This window comes from Vicia villosa, linkage group LG4 (assembly GCF_029867415.1).
Source record: "Vicia villosa cultivar HV-30 ecotype Madison, WI linkage group LG4, Vvil1.0, whole genome shotgun sequence".
Lineage (NCBI taxonomy): Eukaryota > Viridiplantae > Streptophyta > Magnoliopsida > Fabales > Fabaceae > Vicia > Vicia villosa.
This window is the reverse complement of record NC_081183.1, coordinates 178551722-178579170: the sequence shown is the minus strand read 5'-3', so window position 1 is coordinate 178579170 and position 27449 is coordinate 178551722. Positions and strand designations below refer to the sequence as shown.

Genomic DNA, 27449 nt, shown 5'->3' with positions numbered 1-27449 from the left:
AGTGTAAATAAATTTAAATTTTTAATTTATTTTGAAATAAAATAATAATAAATATAATATGACATAGAATATTATTGTTTTATTAGATAAAATATTGGTACCCAACTAAATTAAAAATAATCAAAATGTTCATCTTAAAGAAATTCATATACTCCCTTCGGCCTTATTTATAAGCAAATAATCTCTTTTTAGGTTCATTGAATAATGAATGTATCTTGTCTTTTATATAGACTAGATACATTCATTATTCAATGAACCTAAAAAAAAAATTGCTTATAAATCAGGCCGGAGTAGTATGAATCAAGGCTACAGAAAAAAAGGAAACTACATATGAATCAAGGTTAAAGAAAAAGGCAATCAGCAAATGGGGTCAACTTTGATCTAAATGAGAAACTGTCATTCCTGAGATTGCATGGGATTATGGTGTCTATGGCTTTTGTTAGACAAGTCGACATGGATTGAAATTCATTATCTTTGTGGAAGAAAATATATTGTGACATTTTAGAATGTTTTATGCGAAAAATAGAAAAATTAATTAAGATGAAAGTTTAATATAAAAAAATAAATAAATAAATAAATTTATAGTGACTTTTTCCTCCACAAAAATAGTCAGTTTTAGTTCAAGTCGACAGTGCCTAAAATTGTGTATCAAGATTAATGTTAAAGCTCAAGTTTGATGACTGTTTGTCATTTCAATATGACCCTACTCAAAAAATTATTGATCTTTTTCTTTACTTTCTTTTTTCATGGCCACGTTCTGGTTTTAGGATTTTGGAAAAAGATTCTTCTTCAACAATAATGGGAGTACATTAATATTACACTTTCATATTGTTGACTCAACTATTAATTGTTTGAATTTTGGAACATAACTAATTTAATTAAATTTTTTTTATGAAAATCTCAAATAGTTAGGGGCGCTTAAAGTATTTAAACCCTTCGTTTTGCTATTATATATTATTATCAAAAAATATATTAATAAACTTATTTGCTTATTGCAATCAAGATCTATAATTCTAATTTAAAATTATAAAATGGAAATAAAATATATTTATTATAGACTGATCAAGAACCTCGTTTAAGATTAAATGAGTCATCTGCTACCAAGCTTCCGATATTGAGTCACTATCAATTATTTTCACGCTTCAGATGTCCAGTCTTAAACGTGAGTAGGCGTGTAGATCGGCATAATTTCATATTTCTTAACACGTACACCTACTCACGTTTAGGACTGGACATCTGAAGCGTGAAAATAATTGATAGTGACCCAATATCGAAAGCTTGATAGCAGATGACTCATTTAATCTTAAACAAGGTTCTTGATATCATGTTAAAAAAATGTGATTGGACATATCTCAATCCTATATAATCGACCTCTGTCAATTCATTATCGCAGTCACGCAATCACAGTGTTAAGAGTCTATGATAAATATATTTTATTTCCATTTTATAATTTTAAATTCGAGTTATAGATCTTGATTGCAATGAGTAAATCTCACTCCACTTAATTGATTGTAGTTTATAACTGAAAGTTTATTAATACTATCTCTGCTTTTTATTATAAGTCGTTTTGGACTTTTCACACATGTTAAAAAATAATAATAATTGTTATATGAAAATGAGAAATTATGAAGATTTTTACAAAATTGTCTTTCATTAATGACATGTAGAAGATAAATTTACATAATTGAAATGAGAGAGAATAATTAATATTTAAGGATATAATAGGAAAAATATCATTAATTATTCATTGAAAATATAAAACGACGTATATTTAAATATAATTTTTTTTTCAAAACGATTTATAGTAAAAAAAAAGGAGGGAGCAAAATTTTTCATAATAATAATAATAGTTAAACTAAGGGTTTAATTTAAATACTTTATTAGTGGTAGAAAACATTGTTCATATATTTATTAAATAGTATTCCCTCCGTTCCTTTTTAAGTATTGTTTTAGCAGAATTTTTTTGTTTTTATTTAAGTGTGGTTTTTATAGTTTACTGTTATAATTTGTCAATCATACCCTTATTTTCTCAATAACTACACTTCACATTTTCCACAAAATTAATTATTTTCTCAATTAGTTATTGGAAAAAGAGAGAGTATATGATTGAATTTATTTGGAAAGAGAAAATAGATGAGGGTATAATGGGAGAATAACTCTAATAATCCACTATCTTGGTTGAAGAGTTTTATGATAAAACGACACTTAAAAAAGAACGGATGGAGTAATTTATTAGTGGTAGAAAACGTTGTTCATTGATCATATCTCACTTGTGCATATTATAATCGACCTAAAAATTAAATTAAAATTATTTGTGATGGTTAAATAATTAAAATATAGTGATAATATTAATGGTGAATTTAATTAATATTTGGTAAAATATGGAAACTAATTATATATAACTACAATTTCAAAGTTACTGACTTATTGAAAAATGGTGCTAAGTAACAGTCTTTCCTCCTATCTAATTGTGATGTTATGTGTGTTTCAATCTTTTTTGTATAACTACTTGTAAATCGAATACTAACTGGATCCAAGATTCTATAAATATTTGATTTATTTAATTCTATACAAACACGGTGAATGTACCTAACTGGTTAAACAAAATTCAAAAAAATAAGTGAGGAATTAGTATTATATAAAACGATGAATGTACCATAATGAGACACTTCCTTGCTCACATACTTTAATGAGCATGTGGCTCCCCATGTTTCGGGTGGAAAGGTATATTTCTGAACTTCCTATATTATTTAATTTGTATCCAAATTAAACTTAATTGATCATGTTATATTTTAGTTTCAATAGGAGCTTCTAAGTCTGAAATGTGTGAATCATGCAAGAAAGATTCACCATTTTTATCAACCTGAGGATGTCTGGTTCCAAAATATATTCAAAAACGTCGGCCTTGCAGGTCTTTGTGCATCTGGGTACACCAACATCATAAGTGACATGCAGGCTGCATTTGCTGAGAAATGGCACACCTGCCCATCGGCGAGATGACTATCACGTTGGAAGATGTAGCTTGCCTCTTACACCTTCCCATCAGAGGAAGGTTGTTTGATCATTCTAAGATCAGCAAGGGTCATGTGATTGATATGATGGTGACTTTGTTGGGAGCTACCCGGAAGAAGCATTTGATCAGTGTAGAACAACCAGGGGTGCACATGCCAAGTTCTCTTGGTTGACAATATTATATCACAACAACCTGGAGTTAGCTGAAAACCCGAACGCAAATGATTTATGGGTTATATACCACAGGGAGTGTGCCCTGAGGTGCTACTTCATGTTCTTGGTTGGCACGTCCATGTTTGTGGACAAAAGTGCAACCTACGTGGATGTGGCCTACCTCAAATATTTCACCAACTTGGAGTCCATTCGCGAGTGGAACTAGGGGGCAGCGTGCTTGTTTACCTGTACCACAATCTAAACAAAGATTGCAAATAGATGACAGGCTCGTGCACCCTACTTACGGTAACTTCCAAATCAAACTTATGTTACAAACTAATTTTTATCGTTAACACTTGTTACTGATACTTTTTTCTTATTGATTTTCAGGGATGGGTCCTTGTTCAATATCACCGCATCCACGGGTTTAAACGTTTCGTGGCCTACACTCATGATTGGCCATATGCTTGCAAGTTTGTCCTTAGCAGAGGGAATGATCATATTTTGTTGCACTGTGTGTACATTAACCGCACTCAGCACGACAACATAAAATGGAGGTCATACAGTACTCACAGGGAGAGAGTTCCATTTTACCTCATTTCGTTATACTATGGATAGTTGACATGTGGAACCAACATCATGTACAGGTATCTGTCCGAGCAGTACATGAGGCAGTTTGGGTACATGCAGATCATTCCCAAGTCACCCTAGCAGGCTGCTTCTATCCGTATTGTCCGTAGAGACCTGGATGATATTCTGATGGACTAGGAAAATCATCTGGTACCGGTGAAATATGAGACTCATGAGGCCACCGCTCAGTGGAGCTATGTCAAGGGGTACATGACATGGTTCTATAAAGTGTCACACTCTTACATGACACTGGACGCTCTTGTAGCACCCAGGCCTTCTCGTGAGGAGCTCCTGGAAGATCAGCAGGCATTGGACGACCATGTCATTGATGTGTTGTCGCGATGTTAGACCATTCAGCGGCTTACACTACAGGGTATCAAGTTTGGAGTGTGTGCAAAATGTGGGGATGAAGCGGTCGGTCTAGCAGAATTCATTCTTTTTTAGGCACGGGGTGCGGTGGCTTACCGTAAGCAGAGTAGGAACCATGGTGTTATGGTTAGGCATACACAGTAGAGTAAGTATTTGATTTATATTTTGTTTATTTTTAATTAACTTTGAGAACAATGATTATACAAATATATTCGGTTTTTATAATCTTCTCATTTCTATAATATTCCATTTTATTAAAGCTTTATGTGCTTCTATAATATTCATTTTTATTAATCATTGAAACAAATAACAGCAATTTTAATCGAATTGAAATTAGTTTCAAATGAAAACACCACAATCTTAGAAAATAAATTCTGCCCAATTTTCACACAGAGAAAAATTTGGAGATGCATCTCCGAACAACTTTTCTTAAGGCAAATAGTGACTTCGAAGATGCATCTCCGAACCAAATTTTGTCAAAAATGGTATTTAGTGCATTCGGAAATGCATCTCCGAATTAATCCAGGAATATTTTCAGAAATTCAAAGGTGCGCCCACATCTAACAAGGGTGGGAAAAGAAATTGCCTTTTTTTAAAAACTAAAAATACAATCAAACAAGCCCATAAAGTTCAGTTTGGTTGTCTTGTTCATAATAACTTTCCCTAGTTTATCACATCACATTAATTGTGTGATTGCTTTAGTTTCATGAAAATTTATAATATCTATTCTCTAACAATATATATAATATGCTAAATGATGACTTATTTTAACTGTGTGATTGCACTATGATGTTTATGTTTACAAGCACAATTCATTGCCGCCTTTCTAGCACAAATGTGCATACATAACTCAGTTTGGGAGTATTGTTTTGTTAAAATTCTTTCTAATTCCTTCGACAATTGTATATTCTAAATAAATATATAAAATACATGACAGCTGATTCTAACTCACTAGCCTCACAGAACAATCAATGTGCTCTTCTTTCCCTTCACATATTCTCATCCATTACAATCAAATGCAAAACAAAGAACACATCATTGAGCCAGTTGTCATAAATTTCAATGTTTATTATTCTCATCCTCATACCCAGCTGCCCTTCCTTTCCTTCCTATGACAAATGGCTGTGGGGTGGTGTTCTCATCGGGTATATTCAGACCTTGATAAGTTCGATTTGCAAAAAATTCTGCTCCTGATTTAGCATCCCCTTTGATTAGGATGTTACAGTTGTCCCGCAACTGCAGTGCCTTCTCTGTTGCATTTGCTAAAGCAAGATCTTCTTGTTCGTCCTCAACATTTTCTGATGAGATACAAGAAACAAATTTAGTGATTGAAGAAGGAAATGCACGACCAAATGTAGGTTTAGTTAAGCAAGAACTGTAAAGCACCTTGATTTTCAAAATCTTGGACATATCCACCCTTTAAGAATGAAAACCGTGCTTCTTCCTGGTTTCCAATCTGTACCTGAGGAAGATTAATTAGATCTCCAAATCCCATTACATAGGCACCTGTCCATTGGCTTCCCCTGGAAATACATTAAAATAAGCATCAGAAATTAAAAAGGTATGTACATGTCATAAATCTTTTGGAATGAAGTGAGATGTGTATTCACATGATTTCAGATATAGATGTCAATAAAGAGTGAAATATTTTCTTTAGAGATATTTGGTTTTATGAAATTTACAAATCATTTACATTTTGTATTAGTTACAAATTGAAAATAGAGATCACAAAAATCATAGCAACCATTAGGAAAGACACAAGCAAAGAGAAAATTTGTGAAACTAATAGATAGGTGTGAGTTAGTGTGACACGTTACCTGTTGAAAGCGATTGTTGCTTCAAAGGGAGTAATAACTGGAGCTAGATACTCTTTACTATCCAGTAAAGCAGTTTGGGCACAAGAGACATATAGGAAAACATCACACTGATGAGGGAAAAAAAACATCAGTAAGCTTTCGGAAATAAACAGAAAGCTGAAATATGTACTGAGAATGAATCAAACTTCACCTCAGGAAAGTTAGCAAGTTTAGCTGGGTTTGGTTTTCCCATAACCAAAGTATAGGCCTTTTTGCCTGCCGCGGTAATTAGCTCCATCATCTGATTAATTACATGCAGATAACCAGCTGCATCAAAATCCAGCATGATTAATTATTAACCCCATTTATGTTGCAAACAAACAATAAAATAATTTTTTTACTGACGTATCATAACAGGCTAGAGAGATCATTTACACATTTGTTATTTATCATGAATCAATTATCTGAGATACATTAGCCATTAGCTATTAAGTTTTCTTTTATAGCCAAATGGTTTTTAATATCTCTAACAGAGCCCCTGAGGAAAGAACCCTTGGATTTGAAACATGAACTATTGTGTTGAAAATTACTGTATTTAATTTGAAAAATGGAGGCAGCAGGCATTGAACTATAAAGTACTCGGCCATAAAGTGCTCTCATGTTTTGAACAAACTATCAGAAAAGCAAAGTTGTAGATCGTGAATCAGGTAAATTGCAGTTTCTTCAAACTCCGCTTCACAACAGTGGTATAGCTGCTATTTGACAATATTTTATACTAAATAACATATAACAGAACACTAGCGATTTGTTCAAATTCTGCTACGCTATTTAATAACACGACCAAAAAACTTAAGCTATTACTTGAAGATACATGAACAGTTTAACATTATCCACACCTGCTAACTACACAAAACATGATTCAGACCATGACTTATATTAAGTAAAATACACATTATTCTCTTTTCATTTAAGGTTAGTTATGAAAAAAGGGATCTCTATCTAGATAGTGTTCTCATTATAATGTGTTGATTAAATCAAATGTATTTGAGAAATTTAAATTCCTGTTTAAAAAGGCACGTGACAATATAAATTTGGATATACTTATTTATGCTACTAAGTTACTAAGCAATAATTATCCAAGAAAAAAACTGACAATAAAACATACCAACTCCAAGAGTTCCAACCAAAATTCCAACAATATTAGCATCCTTAGCCCTCTCCACCAGGTAATATCTGCATAGTTGTCAATTGAATTTAGTAATATTCAAAGACAAAAGATAGATTACAAAAGGATATTGTGTTCATATTGGGACGCATACCTGCGTTTAAGAATCCTCCTCTGTTGTGACAAGTCTGTCACCATTTGATTTTTAGTTGCATCATACCTGACTAAAACCAATAACATCATTGTTAAAGCAATACCTTAAAAGAATCTATACCGCGAAAGAGTCAAGGTGCATTCATACTAGATACATGATATGGGTCTACAAAAGTTACTTCAAACAATACAATAATATTGGGGAGATTATCCTCTTAAAAGAAATCCTTTTGTTAGAAATGCAGGACTAAAAAGATGATATTTCTTTTAAGAATTTCTTCAAATCATATCAAGATAACAGATACCACATTTTCAAGCAAACGATTGAAGTCAACTTATTAGGTGGAGTAATTGATATAATCACTTCATGCAAACGTGTAAAGGTCCCTTGAAGTTGAAACAGTAGGATAAGTATTTATATATTGTAGCAAGTAGAGAGAATTGTGAGTCCATGAGATGTCAGCTCAATGGTAAGAGTTTGACCTTGTAACCTCAAGGACCGGAGATCAAATTACTCGGAGACGATTTTAAAATGACCATTGGTATCACTTAAATTGATAATAATTTCCCCCTTCTCCATTTAAAAAAAAAATACAGAACCGTGAAAATATAGACACATTCGGACAAATTTCAGAAAAGATAGGGGTAAATTATTAACCTATTTCACAGGCATTGAATGTGAGCACCACATTTGCAAAAGCAGCATTGTCATGTCCAATCCAAAAGAGTGAGTAGTCTTCCATGCTTTGTCCCTCCGGTAATTTCCAAGTCAAACCTCCAATACTATATATAGTTCCACCTGCCTCATCGGAATTGGAATTATTGCTGCAACCACAAACTGCTTCTTCGTGCCCATTTACTTTTTTAGTATCTTTTGATGGAAACATATATGGAGATGGAACATCGGCAAAGTTTATGTCAGATCTGCAAGATGTTGATGATTCTAACAGTGCTTTTTTAATCTGTTGAGTTGAATGTGCATATTCCAGTCCAAAAAGAACCTAGAACAAATGGTCCAAAAAACGTATAAACTAAGGAAACTATTTTGATAAAAATGCCATTAGACTTGTCTAGCCTTGTAGAAAAACAAAAATGATCTATATTGCACGCACAATTGAGTACGTCGGCCAACTGAGCTTTGTAAACATGTGAAAAAGGAAACTAATAAATTACATGACAGGTGCAGCTATTTTATTTTTTATACCATGATAGGCTTGCTATTTTCCTGCGCATATTGTGACACACTTTCAACACAATCAGCTATGCCGATGGAAGCCTTACCAAAAACAAAAAAAGCCGGTAGACTCGTTGTCCTGTAGAGATAAAAGAGGACGTCCGTCAGTCAAAGAACATGAAGTACAATCGCAACTCATAAGCAACATATAGAATCAAATAGCAATCAATTATTACCGCAGAAGCTATTAAGTAAGAACTTCTGAAAAGAGGTGCTCAAGGAATTAACTGAATCCATAAAGAACTTCACAAATCATGCAATTTCCACATTAAAATATCAATCATGCTAATATGCTATACTCCTTATAACAAGGAAATGATTAGACGGTATCATAAACGGATGGTTATAACAATATATCAAGTACATCTTCACATTCATAACAACAACAACACAACAACAACAACCATGCCTTATCTCACTAAGTGGGATCGACTACATGGATCAACTCCGGCCATAATGTTGTATCCAGAACCATGTTTTTATCTAAATTGTTAATCTCGATATCTTTCTTAATAACTTCTCTTATAGTTTTTCTAGGTCTCCCTCTACCTATAACTATTTGACTTCTCTCCATCTGATATACTCTCCTTATCACAAAATCTACCGGTCTTTTGTTTACATGCCCAAACTACCAAAATCTATTCTCCATACTTCATAACAAAATACAAGAAAACAAAGATACAAAATATGCATTAAACATCTATGCCAATCCTACAACAAAAAAAAAGTGAATTGTTACGCACGGGCTAAAACACGTATGTCCATAATGTACAACACAGTCAGCATTAATGTGTGATGCTCCAACTTCATCAACACAACAACTGCCATAAGCTGTATCAGCCATCACATACAATCCAATGTCTGTCTCATTCTCATTCCCACTTCCTGTAGTATCCGATTCTCGCAACGACTGAAGCTTCTTTCGCAGAACACTGACCACTCTCGTTGAATCCTTTAGAAGATCATCTGGAAACTGCAATTCACAGAGAAAATCATTGCAAGGTGTTAAGTTATGCTAAAAGGAAGTTAATTTGAGGAAAGGGGACTTACTTGTAAAGCAACTCTGGTGAATTTGTGAGTGCGAATGAATTCGGCGGTGGCGGCAATATCGTAATTTGATTCAAAATCCATTGCTACAGTGAAACAAAAAAAAAAAACTATCTCCTTTCCTGAGTGATGCAATTATGGAGTCTTACGACCGATTCCGCGGTGTTTCTTGGTCAGCTTCGGCTTACTCCGGCGAAGCTGAGTTCAGTGCGACTTGGGTTTTTCGATATAGGTGCAAAGCTGGCGAAGCCGATGAGTTTTGTTGTTTTAAATTAGGGTTGTAAATATAAAAATAAAATAAAAATTTAATTTTAGAAGGAAAAAAAAAATTCTTCCTGTATATAGTTAAAATTTGTTTTTTTGGTTTCTAGATGAAATTTGTTTTAAACGAGCAATTAAATTTAAAAACACACACCTATTAAAAAAAAGAAAAATAATAAGTCAAGATTATTTTAGATTATTCTTTATTAATTTAATTGTTATATATGTAGAAAATCATAATTTTTAAATCATTAAATATATTTGAATTTTATCACAATTTTTTTAAAATTTATAATGGTAAAATGTATATAAGCTTGTGATGCATTGACATTCTTTGTACTGGACTTTCTTTTAAAACCAACCAAAAATGTTTTAATCGGTAAACACAATTCAAATCTCTAATTTCCTATGTTTTCTAACCTTTAGTTAGCATTAGAAATTTGATTTCTTATTTAAACACTTAATCATAAAGGTAAAAGATTTTTGACACACTAGATCATGGGAACATTGAAGGAGTTAGTATTTTTACTCAATCAAACCACGGATGTTTGATAAAAAAAATGCTTACGTATCATCATAAATGTAAGTTTTAGAATTTTTTTTGAATAACCAATATTTTTTTTTAAAATTTTGAAATAACCAACTTTTCAAAAATATTACATAAATGACCAAAAAAAGTTTAAAATACACGTTATTGTCAGAGGGGTGGCGACAACACTTATTTTTGCACCAAGTCGACATTGGGCCTGGCGAGCACCTTTATATTTGGGCCAAGTTGCCACCCCCCCTGACGTCAACACCCATTTTGTTTTTTTTTTTAATTAAATTATTTTAACTATTAAATTTAATTACTATTTTATTTTATTTTTCATTTTTATTAAGTTAAATTATTTTAAGTATTAAGTTTAATTATTTTGGCCATTGTTTTTCTTTACTTAAATTTTTTATATAGACAAATAATATAATTAAAAGAAACTCCAATTTTATAGTAATAAAAAAAAATTACATTAATAATAATAGGGTCTACAATTAAATTTTGGAGGGCCTAGTGCAGGTGACCCTAGTATGATCCGCACGACGGTGGTCTTATAACTCGTTTAGATGGCTCACGAGTTGGTAGTGCTCCCTTATTCCTGTGACGCCCCCTCTATCTGGTTTCTGTTGTGTTTAGGCCGATAGCCCTTCAATACAATCCGGGTCTACAAAATTTCACAGCCGACCTTGACCTCTAGAATTCCCACTATAGGAAAGGCGGGTGCTCGTGGCGCCTTCAAAGCTTTATCTTTGTGGGACAAAATGGCTCCTGGTGGATGCGGCCCCAAAGTTTGATCTCTGGTAGCTGTTGGTCGAATCGGGTTGGTTAAAATACAATGGTTGTGGTGGTGCGTTGAAGTTCAATGGTTGGTTGGGGTACTGTGATGTTTGTTGGTTGAATGAGTTGTATGGCTGGTATTCTTCTTGTATGTCTATGTCGGGGGTAAGTGGTGGCGATTTGGAGGAGCCTGCCACATTGGGATCTTGGAAGCGTTGGTGGTGGGGTTGAGTTTGAGGTTAGGGTTAAGTTTGTGGTTGAGTTTGGAATTGTTGTTGTTGGTATTGTTGGAATTGTTGTTGTTGGTATTGTTGGAATTGTTGTTGTTGTTGGTGGTGGTGGTAAATTGGTTATTGTTGGCATATTGGTTGTTGTTGGTAATTTGGTTGTTGTTGGTAATTTGGTTGTTGTTGGTAATTTGGTTGTTGTTGGTAATTTGGTTGTTGTTGTTGTTGGTAATATTGTTGTTGGTGTTGTTATTGGAAATATTGTGGTTGTTGTTCAAAATTTTGTGGTTATTGTTGTTGGAAAATTTGTGGTTGTTGTTGGAAAATTTGTGGTTGTTGTTGGAAATACGGTTGTTGTGCTCGCGGGTCTTCCAAATAGAAAGGGTCAGACACAAACATTTCAGGATTTGTAACTGATTTGTACCAGTTGACATATTCAGCTGTTGGTTTCATTTCAGTTAGCGCCATAGGGAAATGTAGGACATGGTTGGAACGACGGGCCCATATTTTACGGAAGTCTTTAGCAAATGACTTCCAATTTGCTATGTACTACTGCTGGGTGACTTTTTGCAGATGCCAAGGTTCCAAACACAAAGGGGGTCGGGGGATATTTCGATGCATGCCGAATTGGAGTTTGACATGGTAATTGTGGTGCATCTCCACAGTGGTGAACTGTATGATAGCGATTTTTCCGCCCAAACAGTCGCCTCTTCTTGTTCGGGTTCATGGGCCAATTCCAAGTATGCTCTCCAAATAAAATGCAACGTAAAAAAAACTAATTACTAATTAGAGAAGATGCTTTATTTTACAAATATAGTTAGATAATGGAAAGTTTTAGTGGTAATACATCTTGTGGTCGAAGTCAATCCAAGAGTTGGCGATAAAAAATTATTTTGTTTTTAGGCGTTAGGCTATAATCCAACCCAGTTTCATTAAACCTAAACACATCAAAGAATAGAAATCAATATAGTTATAATTAATAATAGAATAAATATACTAAATGAAATAACGTCATTAACTTACCTTGACGCGTACGGGAAGATGTATATGTGCGGGTTTTCAGGGGCTAATTTTGGCATTCTCCACCATCCCCATGCTTGTAGCAAGAATGCACATCCATAAAATATACAATTTTTTTTTGCATTTTTGAACAAGGAGTTTTAGAGATAAGCCAATACCGCAGAACCCCAACTATACGTGTTGATGGTATTAATGTCCTCAAGCAAAGACAAGTACATGAAATTTATATTATTCCCCGTGCCTTCGGAAAATTGTAAGTTACCAAATAATAACATAATATACATTCTAGTCTGAAGGCATGCATGGGTCACCCTGAATGCATGCAAAATAGGAAGGCTGGTGTGTAAGAGATTCCCTAGGTGTTCAGCAAGCATGCATAAGTCTTGTCCAAATTGATTCTTGCATGTATTTTCTTTTGCACTTAATGTCTTGCATGCATGATATTTATACACCACTTCTCACAAATATTAACATATTTCCATATTTATACACTACTTCACTACGTACACATTTTCTTAACCAAATATTTCTTCACTAAAAAGTATGGCATCCACACCACAATACAAAGTTTGAGCTCACATGAATGGTGAAACCTACCACTGCGACACAAATGGTTTTCTATTTAGAAACACTAATTCTACGCGTTCTTCTCTAAATAGAAAAGCGGATTTCTCGTATCTAAAAAAGAAAATCGAGTCCAAACTTAGAGAACCAGTCTCTCAAATTTTTTACCAACAACCATATGTTCAACCTAACAACTCGGTCAGGTTTTATCAATCACAAATACAAACTGACATAGAGGTTCAAAACATGTTTCTTAACCATGAGTATTATGGTTATGATTATTTGGATTTGTACATAGTGTTGGAACAAATTGTTCCATCTCAAAATATGCAGTCACATGTTATTGATCCCGTTGTTGACAATGAACAAGATGTCGAACATGTCGTCGAAGAAGAAACTGCGGTAGAAGATGTGGTGGATGACTTGGTTAATCGTGATTCCAAAAATGAAGAACAAGTTCTAGTACCCAATGCGCATGCGTACTCACCTCCAGCGCACTTCACAACACTTAATTTGGGAAAGGATGAGCCATCGTCTGATATGTTCTACAACCCGTATATGAGGTCAGACGAGGAGTTAAAAAAGGGTGACACATTCCATTCAAAGGAAGATTGTATGCTAGCAATCAAAAACTGGCACTTAGCAAACTGTGTTGATTTTAGTGTTGATCGCTCAAATCCAGAAAGATGCACTATTTTATGCAAAAACCCGGAGTGTGGGTACAGGCTTAAGGCATCATTTAAGAAGAAAGTTAATGCTTGGGTGATAGGTTCCATTTCTCAAACCTGCACTTGCGTTAACACAAATATGGCGCAAGATCATCGGAAACTAAGTCATGACATGATATGCCATACCATAATACCTCTCGTAGATGTTGACCCATCATTGAAGGTGAATACGATTATCTCCTATTGCGTTTCTGTGTCAAATATAGACCGTCGTACAAAAAGGCAATTGTAATGGTTTACGGAAACTGGGAGGAATCCTACCAACAACTTCCTCGCTACTTGGTTGCACTTCAATTATATTCACCTGGGACGGTTACTATCTTGGAGGCATTGCCGGCACAATCCCAAGACGGAACCCCCTCGAAGGTAATGGAATCTTTCATAGACTTTTCTGGGCGTTTCGACCATGCATCATCGGATTTGGTTTTTGCCAGCTAATTATTCAAATTGATGGAACCTGGTTGTATGGGAATTACAAAGGAACGTTACTGGTGGCGGTCGCTCAAGATGGAAACGGCAATATTTTCCCAATAGCCTTTGCTCTCGTAGAAGGAGAAACAACTGCTGCTTGGAGTTTCTTTCAAAATAATCTCCGAACTAAAGTTGCTCCACAACCTGGTCTTGGTTTGATTTCGGACAGGCACGCTTCTATTGACAGCGCATACAACAATCCGGCAAATGGTTGGCACGACTCCCCGTCTACGCATGTCTACTGCATTAGGCATATCGCACAAAATTTTATGCGAGAGATCAAAGATAAATTTTTGAAGAACCATTTGGTGAACGCGGGGTATGCCTTAAACCAAACTGGATTTCAATACTACCACCGTGAAAGGTCCTTGTTCTAAGCCTCTGGATCCTTCTGATTTCTTCTCCGGGTTTGTACTCCCCCTCTAAAAAAGACATGATAGTCCTCTTTAGTTGGTCGACGGAATGGATATTCCAAAACTTAACCGGCATGGGGGGTTTGACGGGAGAGAAAATAACATGCTCATTCCTTATGCGGTATTCCGGTTCAGGATCGGGACGATTTGTTGGTATTCTGTGACATCCATCTGGCCTAATGCGAGACATGAATAATAATGTGCAGAGAAAATGAGAAAATTGGTGGAGAATTGATTGAATTATTCATGGAGGAATGGACTGCTATTTATAGGCAAAAAATATTTCTCAGATGAGTGTTGTCGCCACCGAAGGTGGCGACTTGGGCCCACACATGAAGATAACTCGCCAGGCCCATTGGCGACAAGTAGGCCCACACATAAAGAAAATAGTAGTTTGTCTTAAATTTAATAGTTAAAATAATTTAACTAAAAAAACAAAAACAAAAAAACAAAATGGGTGTTGTCGAAAGGGGTGGCGACTTGGCCCAAAGTGTAAAGGTACTTGCCAGGCCCAATGGCGACTTGGTGCAGAAATAAGTGTTGCTGCCACCCCCTGACGACAACGTGTATTTTTAACCTTTTTTAGTCATTTATGTAATATTTTTGAAAAGTTGGTTATTTTAGAATTTTTTAAAAAAATATTGGTTATTAAAAAAAATCTAAGTTTTGTAGTTTCTATATATCTTTAAAACTAAATTTATAAAAATTGGTACTATTTAAATTTATTGAATAATTAATTTAATTGATATATATATATATATATATATATATATATATATAATCTAAATATATTAGTTAATAATTAATCTAAAAACATAAATTTTGCTTATAAATAAAACATAAGGAGTGTTGTATGTAAACATTCTAAAAATGTTTAATGAAAGAGTGTCGATAAAATTTATAGGGTAAAGCTAACCTACATATGTTAAGAAATACTTATTAATAGAAACTTTGTATTGAAACAAAAATATTAATTATAAATATTAAATATTAATATTTAATAAAATATTACATAATTTTCAATAAATTTTTTTTGCATTTATTGTAATTTTTTTTTTTTTTTAAGTTTATTTTATTTTTTATAATTAGTAAAATCACTTTTTCAATCTTCTCTGTCAATTGTAAGCTGAACTTAATCTCAACTCTGATTGAACTCAAATGAAGAAATGGCATTCAGAATTAGGGTTTCATCCATAGCAAGAAGCAGTTACAGAAGAACACCACACATCTTCTCCCCAAATCCCCACAATTTCTTCTTCCATCAACCCTCCAATCCATCTTCAACTTCAAATTCAAATCCTCTTCTCCTCAAATTGCTTCACCTCCCAAATTCCCACATCAAAACGACGCTGGATCATGAATTTCCCTCCCTCCCCACCTTACTCCTCTCATTGGACTCTCTCATCACCTCTCTATCCCCTTCTTCTCAAAAACCAATCTTGGTAATCACTAATCATCTTCTCCTCATTCATTTTCTAGTTCGTAATTTGTGATTAATATCAATTTCTCAATTTGTTATTGCATTTTTATTTTCAGGTTTTGGAATGGATTTTGGAGAAATTGCTAAGAGAAAAAGTGAAAGATCATAGCTTTTTCTCTGATCTTATCTTTCTGTGTGGAAAGGTGAAGAATGTGAAACTAGGGTTGCATGTTTTTAGTTCTATGGAAGCTGTTGGAGTTAAACCGACGAGTCTGGTTTTCAATTCGCTTATAAATGTGTGCTTGTTTTCCTGTGACATTGTTACGGCGTATAGTTTATTTGAGATCATGGAGAGTTCTGAGAGGTGTAAACCTGATTTATGCACTTATGATAACTTCATTTCAGCATTTTCGAAGTCGGGGAATGTTGATGCTATGTTAGCTTGGTACTCGGCTAAGAAGGCTGCTGGATTTGGTTCTGATCTTGGAATGTTTGAATCAGTTTTGACTGGTTGTGTTGATGCAAAGAAGTTTGAGATTGCTGATAGAGTTTTTGAAGAAATGATGGTTTTGGACATTATACCGAATCGAAATATACTTCAAAGTATGCTTAAAGGGCTTTGTGCGCGAAAGAGTTTGAGTCGAGCTGAGGAGTTTGTTAAGTTTGTGCTAGATAACGGATGGCAAGTCAATGAAACCATGGTTGAGATGTTGATAGGATTGTATCATGAGCAAGAGCGAGTGGAAAAGATGGAGGAGTTACTTGAAAGTTGAAACGATAACAAAGTATCCAGTTGATTCTGGTGTCTTCTCGCAGATTCATTGTGGGATTGTGAGGATGTATGCCATGTTAGATGGATTGGATGATGTAGAGTTATCTGTTGGTAGAATGTTGAAACAAGGGATGTTGTTTGCAGATTCAGATGATGTTGAAAAGGTTATCTGTTTATACTTAAGGGAGGAAGCTTATGATAGGTTAGAGATATTCTTGGAATGTGTAAAGAACTCTTATGTGCTTACTAGATCAACTTTTGATTTGTTGATATCTGAGTATAGAAGAGCAAACTTGCATGAAAAGGTTGTATTAGTGATGGTGGACATGAAATCAGTGGGATTAGCATAACAGCTTTTGTGATGAAGGGATCAAGGATTATAGAGTTGATATGAAATTGTGATTGCAACTGTTTCTTTAGTTTAGATCCATGTTTGACAATTCATATTTAAGAACACGATTTTGCAAATTGAATAGATTACAATTGTCTTTGAAATCAAATGGTTAATGTTTGAATATTTTATATCCAAGCAAGTTTTATCCAAAGTACATTGTAGTTTTTTCTTCCTAGAGCAACTATTTTTTATCACTTTAATAAAACAGAGATTAAAATCAAAATCAATTTTGATACAAATGATTTTTAGCTGAAAAGAGAAAGAAAGTCTTAGAATTTCAATATTAAGGGATTCATTCCTACCAATCTCCTTACCAGTCTCCTTTCCCAAAAGATTGAGACAACATCAACTGAATTTTTATAAAGCAAAAAAATATTTGAAAAAAAATGTATCACTATTTTCACCCAAAACAAACCAGTTTGTAGAAGTCAAATATCAACAAAACTTGTAATAGATACAAATCCAGCAAAATATATTGGTAAAAACACAAGAGAAATGAGCAAATGTGACTGGTTTATTCAATGGAAATGGTGTCAACTTGTATTTAAGATGAAATCATAAATCATATCATGTGAGAAAGCAATTCCATCACTCCCAGAATTGAAATTCTAATCTAGTCACTTGTTTTCAGAAATACACTCCACGGGAAAGACTCGATTAAGAGAGATTTGAAAGCACATATTAAGCTCAATGACTCGATTACTTCAGAGGTAGCAACGACTTTATCCAATCTTTCCACGGGGCATCTTGTTGTTGCTCAACCCAAGACAAGAAACAGCTATCCAACAAGCAGAAGAAGTTCACATAAAGGAGCTGATATCTTACAGGTACATAACGAAAATTCGCAACCTGAACAATTGGCCATATGCCTCCTTCCAAAACCAAGGCTGGGAGAAAGTCTCTCTTCACGTCTTCTTTTATCTGAGGAACACTCTTTCCGGTGGAAAAACCCATGTAAGTAAAAAACACAAGTAAATCCAGCGGTCCAAAGAGAAATCCATCTGCGGCAACTTTGGCAGCAACGAAGCGGAAGGAGTTGGGTTTAAGCAGGAGTCTCAATCTTATAAACCGATCCAAACCTTCGTACCTGTAATGATTAATATAATTAGAACAAGGAGAATTGATAAGTTGGTTTGGTTGATTACAGAATAAATAGAACTTGCTATCACCTCTTTCCCCCAAACGGAGAAAAACAAACAATATAGTAAATAAGGAAAACTAATCCTCATTCAGGTTATGAAAATAAGCGAAGAAAGAAAGCTTCCACAACAACATCACCGATCAATAATCAGCCAAAATAATTTTAAAAAGGTGATGCTTTTTACCAGAAGTGGCCAACAGGGCCAACAAATGCTAATCCAAACAAGCTGGTAGTAGACACCCGTTTCCAGTTGATTTTGAATTTTGTGTTGTCATCATCCTGTGAGTGAGACTGTTAATAAACAAGAGGAATAAGATTATTAGATGGGTGTTCCCGCAAAGTGTCACATTATCATATACTATACGCTGTCGAAAAAAATGCCAAAATCATGTAAAGAACAAAGATATACAACATGTTAATCCATTGAGGATTTAAAGTAAATACTAATCAGTTGAATTTCTAAAATGTTTCCAACATATCAGATTCTATAAACATGTCTTTTGCAGCTTCACCAAAGCCAGAAAAAACAGTGAACATCATTTGTCTTACTATATTTAGAGGAATGAAAAAGTGAAATTTCTCTAGAGTATAGTCACAAACAAACCAAATGTTTCTATACAATTTTATAACACCAAAAATTTTAAAGAGCATTGAGAGTTTTAAAGAACAATTGTGGCCATATTGGCTGCATTATCCTGTAATCTTCTCTAAATTCGGTATCACAATTTAAATCCATAGCATTAAGGTTAACAAATCGTGATTCCAATTGTGAATCGGAAAACCTATTTTCTGAATCGTGAATTGAATCTTAGGAATCATGAGATAGATGATTGATAAAAATACAACATTATTATGACAGATAACAAGAAAAAAGCTAATATGGTCGTATATGAACATCAAAATAATGCAACATTTAAGTCATAAATCAAACAGAGAGCAACAATGACACAACAGAGCAGCAAGTAGAAAGAGAGCATGAGGTAGGGAGACGACCAAAGAGAAAGCACTGTCTTCAATTGAAGATCCGAATAGCACGAATCGTAAGATAACACTGCTTTCCATTGACATAGTTTCCTTTTCCATACCCCTCTGTTTATGGCTTAAGTACAAAATTAACGACATGTTTTCGAAACTGCATTTGCATTGAAGCTGCAATTATGGCTGTATCGGAAGCATTTGCACACAATTTTCTGCTATTTTTGTAATCACAACACGATTACACCCACAACCACAACTTGAAACCATTGCATCACAATAATTACTTTTTCCCCGCTATTCTTTTCTTTCTACAATACAAGTGCAAAAGGGGTGTGTTTCTACAATACAAGTGCAAAAGGGGTGTGTTTCTACAATACAAGTATCTAGGAGATCTTTCAAAACAACATAATAAAAAATAATCAAAACAAGTTATTCAAATGAAGTAAAACAATGGAAACATGCCAATACCTCTCCTTGGCATTCACAACCTTAAACTTTTTTCCTTTCAAATTTTCAGGTACGAGGTTCAAGGAGGAAGGACCAAAAAAGAGATTGATCATTGTTCTATCTTTCCTTTCCATTCCATGATCACTTATTTTCTTCCTTTATCTATATTCTATGAACCATGCCTTAAAGGAATACTAAAATAACACTTCATTGACTATAATAACCTTCCACTAAAATCACATGAGTGTTACAAGGGTTTCAAATGTAAATTGCCAACTCTACTCCATTGAAATCTCTTCCCTCTTCTCAACCAAACAAGATATCTCATTATAAATCTCTCCTCCCCTTGTTTGAACCAAACAAACCCTAACTATTTAGTTTAGACACTATCTATGAAGCAGGACACTGGAAACACGGCACTGGCGTCGACACCAGTAATAATTTGAAAAAATGAATAAGGTAAACTTAATCACAAGTGTCAGTGTCGGTTTCGGACACGACACTTACACACCTTCATTCAGAGGTGTCGGTGCTACTGAGCTCTCTATGTCCTACAAAACTTCATTCCCCTGTGTGACATGAAAACATTGACAATCATCGTGCATTTTCCTAACTTAAAAACAAATTCACATCATAAAAGCAAGAAGAAAACACCCACATTTGTGTCTATAATCTCAAACCCTTTTCACCAACTCAACAACACAAATGCAAGTTAACATTTCAATACAACTAACAAAACTAAAACAAACCCATCACCAATTCAACATTCACATGCATAACAAAACACACCAAATTCCCAAAAAACAAAATCTTTTTCCAAAGGGTACCAAAACCTACCTCAACAGTACTACGTCTCTGGGCCGTGTAGTGAGTAACACACTGAGCAGCAACATCACCAGCACCCCAAATGAACCCAGAGCTAATAACCTGCGTCTTAACAGGATGAACAGCCAAACACTTTTGGTACCATCTCCACAGCTTCAACATAATCAAAAATATTCAAAACAAGCGATTCAAACGGAATAAGAAATTGGGTATTTCTGTTCTTGATCATGGAAAATCACAAAACCCCTTTTCTTGATTCACTCAAACGAGCATAAATTGCACGCTGAAGGAGATAAAAATTGAATTTTTATTTTTGAGGAATGGGAATTTGGTTTTTCTCTATTGATTAGGGTTTCTGTTCGAAGTTGGTTTTGAGAAATTCGTTTGGTTTCGTTCGATGAAAGACATTGAAGAAAGAAGAAAAGAATGAAATTGGGTCAGAGAGGTGAAGATGAAGAAAAAGAATGACAAGTTCAGGTTGAAATTTCTTCCATTGTTAGTGGCAATATGGGAAATGTATTCACTGGGTAGGGGTAAAAATGTAGTTTTGGCTCATTGTACTCTTTATGGGCCTAGGTTTATGAAGGCCTTTGTTATCTCCACCCTACTTTTCTAATTTTCACCCCAATTTTTGTGATTTTGTATTTAACATAGATCAACAATCACACACACCAACTCTTTTCTTCCACACCCGTGTAACAAAACCCTAATTTCTGCCATCCCAAATTTATATTCTCAATTTCCTTTAACATCTTTAATAACATGCTTACCTCTCTAGGGTTTTTATTTGTTTGGTGAAATCGAAGAACATTTTTAGCACTAGCACATTCACCGATCTCTTCTTTATTGCAATAGATTAGTCGCCCTAACCCTTGTTCATGTTTGTTAGAATTTATTGTTTGGAAATTATAGTATGTGTGTTCGATTGATTTTGTTTTAATTCAAAGAGTTCTTTGAATAATACAAAGACGAAAAACATCCGTAAAAATTGTATCATAAATTTTTATTAGGACGCGCATATGCAACCCAATATCCATGTCAAGATACTAATATTTTATGTTTAACTATATCATAGAGACCTTAAAGGTTTGTCGATCCTTAGCTAATTTGCAAATCATGTAGTTACTTGCTTATGAGCGAATAGGTCGTGAAGTGGCTATCGTAATGTTTTTCTATTATTCGAATATTAATGATCGAGATTTTGTGGTTATATTATGGAGATAACTGAAATATGGTCAATTATGGAATGATACGTCCTCGTGTTGAGATTTAAGACGAATATAAACAAATTGTTATGATGAATACATCCATATAACTATTAGAACAATTATAAAACATCATATAGTATTTTTTTTAATAATCAGTATAATATTTTATGATAAGAAAATTACCAAAAAAAACTAATGAATAAAATGAGGGGTGTTAGACCTCATAACATCGGTATGTAAAAGAAGACATACAGAATGAGGAGTGCCCTGTGGAGTGCCCTGTTTGCGAAGACATGGCGGAAGAGGATTGGCATGTATTTTTCGGTTGCAATACTATTATCCAATGTTGGCGGGCAGCAGGTTTGTCATCTATCATTGAGCCTCGTCTCCATCATTTTAGTGATGCTAAATCTCTTATTCTTGATGTTTGTCGTAGAGAGGATAGGAAGGACGCCGGGCGCTTTGCTATGATGGTAGAGGTGATTTGGAAAAACCGGAATAATATAGTTTGGAATAATGAACGGGAGGGATTCTCTAGATTGGGCTTGCAAGCCTTTTTTAATTGGCAAGAGTGGTTTTCTGCCCAAGATAATCAGAATAGGCGTTCAAGTGTTCAAACTTCTGTGGGTTGGTCCCCCCTGGTGAAGGGTGGGTAAAGTGTAATGTTGATGTCGGGTTCAATAAAACTTACAGGTCCACAAATAGAGGTTGGTGTTTTCGAGATTCCATGGGTAGATTCATTATGGAAGAAACTGCATGGGATATTGGGTTTTGTCGCTGTTAGAGGCGGAGGCTTTGGATTTGAAGGAAGTTGTACATCATGTTGTCACCTTGAACTTGAATTGTGTGATCTTTGAAACCGACTCTCAATTGGTTAGTAATGGTATTCACTCTTCGGTTACGGGTTCGTCTGAATTTACTTTTATCCTCCTCTCTATTAAGCAAATGTTAGTTTCTATTCCAAACTTTGAGGTAAAGCTTATTAAACGCCAAGCGAATATGGTTGCCGATTCTCTTGTTAAGGCGGCCAATTCTTGGTCTAGGCGTAGTATCTTTAATGTAATTCCTCCTTGTATTGATTTCCAGTTGATAAATGATATGAGTTAAGTTTGATTTTGTCAAAAAAAAAAGAATGAGGAGAAGAATTTAAAATGATCTAAGATAAGTCTTCTAAAATCATAATCAAGCAAGAACGTCAACATAGAAACTTGTCTCATGATAGATATATCTAATAAATACGAGCTTATAAGGATTATTGATATTGAGTCAAAAAAAGTTGGAGATTAGCTCTATTAATATTTATTTTTAATTGTGGTAAGAAGCACCTAAGATAATTTTTCACATAGAGTGAAAATGATAATGAGTTGTTCTGGGAGACGAATACCATAAATATTACCCTTAAATTTGTAAGCCGAGTGAGATTCTAATCTGACAACAAAAATCATTAATATAGCATTCAAGAAAGTCTCGTATGAGTCCTCCAAAAAGGGGGGGTCATCGTGAGAGGTGTAAGACCCAACCATATTAAACTAAAAGCACTACCCGTAGGAGGATTCCCAACATCATGCAACTCTTTCATCATCAAGCCAAAATAAATAGAAAAGTTGAGTTGACTACGAACTTAATAATGGATGAACATTCCAAAATTGAATTTATTATCCATCCACGAGCTCGAGATGGTTACTCTAAAGAAAATAAACCAATTTAAGTTAGCACCACAAAGGGTGATATTTAAACGAAGCCAATACATGGCATGAATGCAAATTTTGCTCCAATTATCGCTAGTAATATAGAGGTCCCGATAATCATGAACAAATCCACGATCACGAAGAACATGCATAATAGACTCACCATAGGTATTTAACCTAATAAACGTAATGTCATATGTCATAATTATATGCTTTATTTTCTCGTTAGTAAGTAATTTACCATGGCTGAACTTTCCAAGAAATTCTATGATTCTCTTAGGACTATTTTGGTTCCAAGAAAGAGAGAAAAACATATCAAAGTTATATGATTGGCATAATCAAAGCTCAAAAAATTCATAAGTGGACTTGATTAAGAAAGCTCCATCATTCATGAGTGACTGACAAGGGTAATCACTAAAACTAATTCAGGACGATTTAATGAAGGCAATTCTACCACAATTTTGATCAGAAGAAGATATCTCAATTTATTCCACTTCTAACTTGTGGTGTTTGTTTAAATCTTAACTTAAAACATAGTTTCATCATAAGGGATATTAGAAATGACATGAGTCTTAAGTAACTTGAATATGAGAATCCAAGAATGCATCCAAAAACATGTATTTTTGCCATCATTGATAATGTAGAAGAAATTTGCATTAGAATGAAGCCAAATTTTAACAAGTCTTCCAAAATAAAAGTGGTTCAACAATGCAAGTGAACTTTAGCGAGAGGTTGAACCTTGCAATTATATTTTCTATGTAGAGAACGAAAGCATATAGGGGAGATCTGGTCCTATGTTTAAGCCTCCTTGAAAATTTTAAATTGTGAATAGGTCCACTATTCCCCTTAATATCTTTGGAGAAAAATTACAAGCTTCAATCATTTTCATTTGATAATGGATTATGAGAAGAGTCACCGTTTCCGAGATGAAATTCTATTCAAAATTATTCTCCAAATTGAGTTTAAGAATTATATAACATTTCCTTGAAGTAAGAATATATCATATGAATTTTCAAAAAAAAAAAAAAAAGAATATATCATATGAGGTGGATTTGTTTCAAACAAATCTACTTTGAGGAAGAGGTGTAACTTTTGGAAGAATACCTCTGATCCAATGATAAATAATTTAAGTGACCACTTTATAAATTACATTATTGAATTTAATTTTTTATTATATTTATTAAATATTATTTACATAGAAATGGATGGCAAACGGACAACAAACTCCATCACTAACTTCTTATGTATGGCAAAACTAATCCTCTTACAAAAACACGTGGATCTAGGAGACGCAACACTGCCATGCATGATCTTTTAAACTCTTTGTAAAAGACTCACAACCGCTTATGCTAATGATGAGATTTGCCTTATTTGTTGTAAAACGCGCCTGGATGAATGTTAAACGCGTCTGCATCATCTTATTTGTACACAATTCATTGTAAAAAGTCTTCAAACTTCAAATTCTGACATGTTTTCGTTAGGGGTATTCTTTTATATTTATTTAGGCAAGTGAGACTTGAATTTATTAAAAGTTTAAGTCACTTATCACATATTTAGTCTATCCGAATCCACATAATATTTTAATTAGTTCACAATATTTAAAGAATATATTTGATTTTGTATGAAAAAGAAACATTATCAAATAATATTAATAAAGTGACTTAATATTTTTAATAAGGACCTTGATAATAGTTTTAAATATTTTTTTCAATATTTTTTTTATCTTTACTAAAAAAGTTGTCTAGGTTTAAATTCTGGTAATAATGTTCAACCTATTAATATTGATTTTTCCCAGTTGAGTTAGGATTTGCAGATATTATTAAATATGTTAAATATTATATTTTGTCCCTATCTTTTAATGGCAAAATAAATATATTAATAAAGAAAGAAAATAATTTTACAATAAATAATCAAAAAGCACAAGAGGTGCCCTAATACAAAATAAAAAGAAAGAAGCTCAACAAAAAACAGGAAGCCTCGAATAACGGGGCACCCAAAAGCAAAATCATAACTTCTACATAACCACATCGCTACTCTCAGGCTACAGCTTGAAACAACCAGATCCACCATCAACATATCAGATCCTAACAGGGTAAAGATTCACATCCACACTATGAATCAGGGTAAAAACTCGATCTATTATAGCTGTAGGTAGAGGATTGGATTCTGAATCGAATTTGCAAAGGTGCAAAAGTTCTCCCCCACCTACCCAAAAACCAACTCCAAGGCAAAAATATACTCTTCTCCTCCACTTCTTCCGTTGTTTTTGTGATTCCATTAAATATAACATCAATTCAGGATTTTCAAATAGACCATATTACAGCACGCCAAACCATAAGGTAACCACTTCTATATTTTACCTGACTTCCTAAAGAAAGAAAAGACTCAATAAGCAGCTAAGATATTGGTGAATAACTACCAACCACCCTAACCACCTGAAACTACTATACCATGCTGACGAAGCTATCTCAAACGTAATAAAAAGGTGAGAAGCAGTCTCAATCGAAAACTCGCAAAAAAGACAAGAAATATATCCTATAATAACTGATCGAATATGGGTGTTTAGAGACCCACAACATGACAAACGCAGGACACACCATATGGAAGTTTTTGACAAATACTTGAAATCTCTTTACAAATCTAATTGATAGGTTAATCAAAATTCAACACCAGCATTATTTAATTCGCATCTACTTGAAAATTGTGAAACAAATAAAGAATAAACAAAGGACGAAAGAAACACTGAAAACATACAATGTACCTTGGATTTCGTAATCAATTGAAGGATGAATAAGAATGTGTTCCTTAAGGGAAGATGTGAAGGTGGATTGTGTAACCAATTTAGGACTCCAATGTACTGAATTTCTCATTCTACTTGACGAATACAATTTGGATCCACATACTGGTCCTGATCTCTTTGCTTTAGGTCTATGTTCAAGATATGAGATTCAATGTTTGTTCTTGATAATCTTCTTACGAGAGGTTTCTCTCTGCAATAATCTTCAAGACAATTTTTTTTATAAAAGTTTTGATTTTTAATTTGTTATCAAAGTGAATGAAACTTTACAATTTTTGTTGAAAGATTAAAATGGGTTAGAGAATGAAAGGGGAATTTTTTTACCATTTTCATAATTGAAATATGTTGAGGAAGAAAATAGTGCAAGTAAAATTGGAGAAGATGATTGATTTAGCAACGGAAAAATTCGTGATTAAATTTATTTTTGGGGTTTTGAGTTCTTCATCTTCATCATCTTCTTCATCTTTTTTTTCTTGGTTTTAAGTTCTTCATCTCACGTTTTCTTGAGAAATAAAGATTCAATGGTCCACTACTATGACTAGGTGGACAATTGTCATTCCCAAGAAACCTTAGCTTCAGGCCCCTTTGATCTCTATAAATACCTTGTCCCTAAACTGAGGAAGGACAATTCGAAATACACACAAAACACCTCAAAAATACAGAGTCTCTCACCTCATGTGAGTTTGTCTCTCCACACCTAAAATACCACCAAACACGGTTCCCCACAACCGTGAGATTGCTCTAAACCACTGAAAAATCTTTAAAATCTTTGGCCACCCTTACCAGCATAGGGTGCCACACATATGTAGTTTTTGACAAGTAAACATAGTAAACACAACACATAAGCATATTTGATGAGTCAAATGCTTCAAAAGATCAAACTCAATATACTGATGACTTAGCTAGAAATTCCTCATTAAAGACCAACAATCACATTGATTTATCTCCATGATGAAATTTCAAAAATTATTTAAGCATGTTGACCAAGACTATATAGACTCATTGAATTCATTGAAGACATTAGGGTAGTACACGTGTTTCCCATAACATCTAATCATCTAAGGACGTGATACTTCTAATTGCCTCAAACATTCATGGCTTAAATGACTATAAAAGAATCATCATATTATAAAATTGAAATATAATTTATTTTAAAAAAAAAGTAAAGCAAAATTTACTTATGTGAAAAGAGCAAAAATAATATTAATCAATTTAGTATTAATA

At 33.9% G+C, this 27449-nt stretch overlaps 2 protein-coding genes and 1 pseudogene across 3 annotated transcripts; 1 reads left to right on the top strand and 2 right to left on the bottom strand.

Annotated features, from left to right (window-relative positions):
- Positions 1-4907: 4907 nt before the first annotated feature.
- Positions 4908-9835, bottom strand: LOC131596163 (uncharacterized). The gene is made up of 10 exons (XM_058868744.1): positions 9563-9835; positions 9256-9485; positions 8483-8591; positions 7937-8279; positions 7280-7349; positions 7126-7193; positions 6172-6287; positions 5982-6088; positions 5551-5687; positions 4908-5462 (listed from the first exon to the last, which is right to left on the bottom strand). Exons 1-10 carry the CDS (start codon positions 9641-9643, stop codon positions 5224-5226), a joined length of 1500 nt encoding a protein of 499 aa, XP_058724727.1. The 5' UTR covers positions 9644-9835; the 3' UTR covers positions 4908-5223.
- Positions 9836-15656: 5821 nt separating this feature from the next.
- LOC131596161 (pentatricopeptide repeat-containing protein At1g02060, chloroplastic-like) lies at positions 15657-17453 on the top strand (annotated as a pseudogene).
- A 184-nt stretch (positions 17454-17637) lies between these two features.
- LOC131596162 (protein sym-1-like) lies at positions 17638-21021 on the bottom strand. 2 transcript variants are annotated; one of them, XM_058868742.1, is made up of 3 exons: positions 20545-21021; positions 18467-18573; positions 17638-18228 (listed from the first exon to the last, which is right to left on the bottom strand). In XM_058868742.1, the coding sequence occupies exons 1-3, from the start codon at positions 20692-20694 to the stop codon at positions 17841-17843; spliced, it is 645 nt and encodes a 214-aa protein (XP_058724725.1). In that variant the 5' UTR covers positions 20695-21021; the 3' UTR covers positions 17638-17840. The 2 variants fall into 2 exon arrangements, with proteins under 2 accessions (XP_058724725.1, XP_058724726.1); XM_058868743.1 differs by having other exon boundaries at positions 18467-18561.
- Positions 21022-27449: the final 6428 nt, after the last annotated feature.